We start from the raw sequence: 5,909 nt of genomic DNA, 5'->3' as shown, positions 1-5,909 counted from the left end.
GGCGCGGAGCATCCAGAAGACCACACGGTCGAGAGACGATGAGGTGTTGAGGATGCTGGCAGCAGCTGTCCTAGCTTTCTTCCTGTGTTGGGTGCCCCACCAGGTATGACGAGACTCCCTAAACACACACACACACACACACACACACACACACACACACACACACACACACACACACACACACACACACACACACACACACACACACACACACACACACACACATCCCACACACACACACACACACACACGCACACTGTACTCTGAACAGACTCTAGTAACACACACTTTATATTAAAGGTATTCACTTATCCTGTTATCATCCTGTTATCATCCCATAACTATCCAGTTATTATCCAGTTATTATCCAGTTATTATCCAGTTATTATCCAGTTGTTATCCTGTTATTATCCAGTTATTATCCAGTTATTATCCCGTTATTATCCAGTTATTATCCTGTTATTATCCAGTTATTATCCAGTTATTATCCCGTTATTATCCCGTTATTATCCTGTTGTTATCCTGTTATTATTCCATTATTATCCTGTTATTATTCCGTTATTATCCAGTTATTATCCTGTTATTATCCCGTTATTATCCCATAACTATCCAGTTATTATCCAGTTATTATCCGGTTATTATCCAGTTATTATCCAGTTATTATCCCGTTATTGTCCTGTTATTATCCCGTTATTATCCCGTTATTATCCTGTTATTATCCAGTTATTATCCAGTTATTATCCCGTTATTATCCCGTTATTATCCCATTATTATCCTGTTATTATCCAGTTATTATCCAGTTATTATCCTGTTATTATCCTGTTATTATCCCATTATTATCCAGTTATTATCCCGTTATTATCCCGTTATTATCCCGTTATTATCCTGTTATTATCCTGTTATTATCCAGTTATTATCCTGTTATTATCCTGTTATTATCCCATTATTATCCAGTTATTATCCCGTTATTATCCCGTTATTATCCAGTTATTATCCTGTTGTTATCCTGTTATTATCCAGCTATTATCCAGTTATTATCCCGTTATTATCCTGTTATTATCCCGTTATTATCCCGTTATTATCCCGTTATTATCCAGTTATTATCCCGTTATTATCCAGTTGTTATCCTGTTATTATCCAGTTATTATCCACTTATTATCCTGTAATTATCCTGTTATTATCCAGTTATTATCCCGTTATTATCCAGTTATTATCCAGTTATTATCCTGTTATTATCCAGTTATTATACAGTTATTATACCGTTATTATCCCGTTATTATCCAGTTATTATCCCGTTATTATCCCGTTGTTATCCTGTTATTATTCCATTATTATCCTGTTATTATTCCGTTATTATCCAGTTATTATCCTGTTATTATCCCGTTATTATCCCATAACTATCCAGTTATTATCCAGTTATTATCCGGTTATTATCCAGTTATTATCCAGTTATTATCCCGTTATTATCCCGTTATTATCCCGTTATTATCCTGTTATTATCCAGTTATTATCCAGTTATTATCCTGTTATTATCCTGTTATTATCCCATTATTATCCAGTTATTATCCCGTTATTATCCCGTTATTATCCCGTTATTATCCTGTTATTATCCTGTTATTATCCAGTTATTATCCTGTTATTATCCTGTTATTATCCCATTATTATCCCGTTATTATCCCGTTATTATCCAGTTATTATCCTGTTGTTATCCTGTTATTATCCAGTTATTATCCAGTTATTATCCCGTTATTATCCTGTTATTATCCCGTTATTATCCCGTTATTATCCCGTTATTATCCAGTTATTATCCCGTTATTTTCCAGTTGTTATCCTGTTATTATCCAGTTATTATCCACTTATTATCCTGTAATTATCCTGTTATTATCCAGTTATTATCCCGTTATTATCCAGTTATTATCCAGTTATTATCCTGTTATTATCCAGTTATTATACAGTTATTATACCGTTATTATCCCGTTATTATCCAGTTATTATCCCGTTATTATCCCGTTGTTATCCTGTTATTATTCCATTATTATCCTGTTATTATTCCGTTATTATCCAGTTATTATCCTGTTATTATCCCGTTATTATCCCATAACTATCCAGTTATTATCCAGTTATTATCCGGTTATTATCCAGTTATTATCCCGTTATTGTCCCGTTATTATCCCGTTATTATCCCGTTATTATCCCGTTATTATCCTGTTATTATCCAATTATTATCCTGTTATTATCCCGTTATTATCCAGTTATTATCCCGTTATTATCCCATTATTATCCAGTTATTATCCTGTTGTTATCCTGTTATTATCCAGTTATTATCCAGTTATTATCCTGTTATTATCCTGTTATTATCCCTTTATTATCCCGTTATTATCCAGTTATTATCCAGTTATTATCCTGTTATTATCCTGTTATCCAGTTATTATCCAGTTATTATCCAGTTATTATCCAGTTATTATCCAGTTATTATCCCGTTATTGTCCTGTTATTATCCCGTTATTATCCCGTTATTATACCGTTATTATCCTGTTATTATCCTGTTATTATCCTGTTATTATCCCGTTATTATCCCGTTATTATCCCGTTATTATCCAGTTATTATCCCGTTATTATCCAGTTATTATCCAGTTATTATCCTGTTATTATCCCGTTATTATCCCGTTATTATCCCGTTATTATCCAGTTATTATCCAGTTATTATCCAGTTATTGTCCAGTTATTATCCCGTTATTATCCCGTTATTATCCTGTTATTATCCTGTTATTATCCAGTTATTATCCAGTTATTATCCTGTTATTATCCCGTTATTATCCTGTTATTATCCAGTTATTATCCAGTTATTATCCAGTTATTATCCTGTTATTATCCTGTTATTATCCCATTATTATTCCGTTATTATCCCGTTATTATCCCGTTATTATCCAGTTATTATCCAGTTATTATCCTGTTATTATCCTGTTGTTATCCTTTTCCTCCCTGAAGTGATGAGGAATGTCCTTTTTGTCTTTCTAGAGCGGTACTGTGTGTTGTTAATGTAGAATCTCTCCTTCACCTTAGGTATTCCACTTCATGGAGCTGCTGGCCCAGCTAAAGGTTGTAACTAACTGTGTGATGGTGGACGTCATCGACACGGCCATGCCCTTCACCATCTGCATCGCATTTCTCAACAGGTAGCCTAGAGGTTCATCGGGGAAAACCCAGAACTAAAATCTCACATAATTGAATTAGATGTTAAGGGGTATCTATCTACGAGAGATGATCTAGAGGTTAAAGCGGCAGGCCACTAGAAGGTCACTGGAAGGTCACCGGTTCAAATCTTGATGCTAACTAGGGAAAATATATCCTTGGTACCTGTCTATTTGTTCGATCATTCCACTCCTTGTCATGCTAAACATGTTCGGCATATGACATGGAGAACAAGGAGTGGAACGACAGCCCAAAACATGGCTGGATTTCAGGCTAGGAACATTGCATTGACAGTAATAATGTGTTATCTGACGTTATGTTATATCACCAGCTGTGTGAACCCCATCCTCTACGGCTTCGTGGGACAGAACTTCAGGAAGAACCTATTCCTACTGCTCCGCTGCTCTCCCGCTGGCCTGGCCGGGACACATCCTTCCATCACCTCGAAGATGTCTGCCCTGTCCTACCGCCCCTCTGAGGCCCTGCACCTCACCAACAAGAACAATGTATGATGTGAAGTGAGGAGAGAAACAGTGTGTAGCTGTGTAATTCCTTGGCTCTTCTGGTTGTGGTGAAGTGAGGAGTATGGAAGGATACACATTGTGGATGCCTCCTAAATACGACCCCTAGTCCCTATATAGTGACCTTTGGGCCCTGATCAAAAGTAGTACACTGTATAGGGAATAGGGTGGCATTCTCTGGTCAAAAGTAGTGCACTATATATAGGGAAAAAGGTGTAATTTGGTATACATCCCCGACTGTTATACCAAGCACTGAACCATGGTTAGAAGTTGTACCGTAGAACTGTAGAGAAATATAGGTAGAACACGGCTATTAAATACTGAGGGAATGTTCCTTTGTCTCTAAATCACATGAGTTGAGTCCATGAGACAGGTCCGTTCGCTGCCTTGAACAACATACAGCAGATGTACATGGTTAGCTAACAGATTTCATTGTAATGCAGCTTTAGAACAAAATGGCTGCATGATTTCTGTTTTAAAAAAAACTGATGTGAAATACTATCACTGTGCTTTGGTATTCCTGTTTTTGTTGTCACGACAGGTACATAGATATGTAAACAGAAGCATACATACAGTATTTATACTGCACATTCAGTAAATGTTAGCTTTGAGTATACTATAGCTGAGATGAAGTTGGTGAGTGAGAAAGTTACTGACGGAGTAATATCTTTACCCCTCACCATTACAATAACAGGGGAGGTTAGTATTTTGGGGGGGCAGGGTATGATATTTGTGCATCAGTAACTTTCTCTCTTGTTACTATTCACGATTCATTCAGAATTATCTGTAACCATAGCAGCATCCACATTAATGTAGAAGTGTTTAGAAAACATATTCTATTCTTATTTACAATAAAAGTGACTCCATAATGACACAATATATTATTTACCATTAATTTCTATTGGACACAAAATACTCTGTAACTCAACCAAAACAAAGAGCAAATGTATCCAACAAGTTCGTAGAGTCACAAGCTTGATGTAATCATTGCACGCTAGAAATATGGGACCAAATACTAAACTTTTTACAACTTTATTAATACACATATAAGTGAATTTGTCCCAGTAATTTTGGTTGCCTAAAATGGGAGGACTATGTACAAGAAGTGCTGTAATTTGAAATGGTTCACCCGATATGGATGAAAATAACCTAAAATGAAAGCTAACAGTCAGCACTTTAACCTTGTAGTCATTGTACCATTTCAATTGTTGCCTGTTCCAGTACTTTTGGAGCTCGTTGTATTTGTCCTATTTTCACATGTAAGTGTAGCTACAAGCCTAGCTACCGTACAGGCCTGTACACTCCCACGCTCAACCAAATATAATGACTTACCTAGCCTGCCGTCAGCTAGTGCACGATAATCTGAAAGATGCCTACTACTCTGCTCTACTTGTAATTGTAAAGCTGATCATCTATGTAACTTCTGTGACTGTGTTTGGTAGTACCAACACCATGTGACTGGTTGTGTGTGTGTGTGTGTGTGTGTGTGTGTGTGTGTGTGTGTGTGTGTGTGTGTGTGTGTGTGTGTGTGTGTGTGTGTGTGTGTGTGTGTGATGTGTTGTGGAACTGTGTTCTTATAGCAATGTCCTTTGTATAGGGAGATGTAGTGGTTTTAATGTGTAACATTGGTCTGGGAGAAATTCATTTTGTGTTGCCAGCAAAACGTTATACTTTAGCTGTAAAGTATGAAGCACCTGAGATTACTGAGATTACGGAGATTACTGAGATTACTGAGATTACTGAGATTACGGAGATCTTTCCTAAAATTCCCAGATTTTCCAGAAATCCTGTTTGGAGGAATCTTGATTTCCTGCATATTCCCTCCTGATTTCATGGAATTTTACAACCAGGATTTGGAACATTTGTGTAAAGTTACGAGAAACAACGCTAGGGAGACGTGACGATGAAGATGGAGTTTAACAGAAGCACTCCAGGTGATTCAGTACATTAAGGACATATATGAAGGTGATTCTGTACATTGGGTGTATATTCTGTATCTGGGCAGATCTGGTGTCTTTGTGGTATTGAAACGTGTTCACATTGTTCTCTAGATATTTTTTATTCTGTAAGTGTACAGTTCATCACAAATACACATAAATATATTAATAAAACTGAGAGATACATACATATCCCTGTGATTTGTTATTGTTGAGCATTTCTTCATCGGTAGGGGCAAAGAGAGGCACAGGGTAGTAA

At 36.5% G+C, this 5,909-nt stretch overlaps 1 protein-coding gene across 1 annotated transcript in view; it reads left to right on the top strand.

Moving 5' to 3' along the window:
- LOC115148957 (type-1 angiotensin II receptor-like) overlaps positions 1-4,535 on the top strand; it is a 5,484-nt gene extending 949 nt beyond the window's left edge. The window contains exons 2-4 of the mRNA XM_029691314.1: positions 1-103; positions 3,064-3,176; positions 3,524-4,535. The exon at positions 1-103 is cut by the window's left edge and continues 113 nt beyond it. Coding sequence (XP_029547174.1) covers positions 1-103; positions 3,064-3,176; positions 3,524-3,704 — 397 coding nt within the window. The 3' untranslated portion in view covers positions 3,705-4,535. The remainder of the gene's footprint in view (positions 104-3,063; positions 3,177-3,523) is intronic.
- Positions 4,536-5,909: the final 1,374 nt, after the last annotated feature.

This window comes from Salmo trutta, chromosome 2 (assembly GCF_901001165.1).
Source record: "Salmo trutta chromosome 2, fSalTru1.1, whole genome shotgun sequence".
Classification (NCBI taxonomy): Eukaryota; Metazoa; Chordata; class Actinopteri; order Salmoniformes; family Salmonidae; genus Salmo; species Salmo trutta.
The sequence above is the reverse complement of the archived record's forward strand: the minus strand, read 5'-3'. Positions and strand labels throughout refer to the sequence as shown.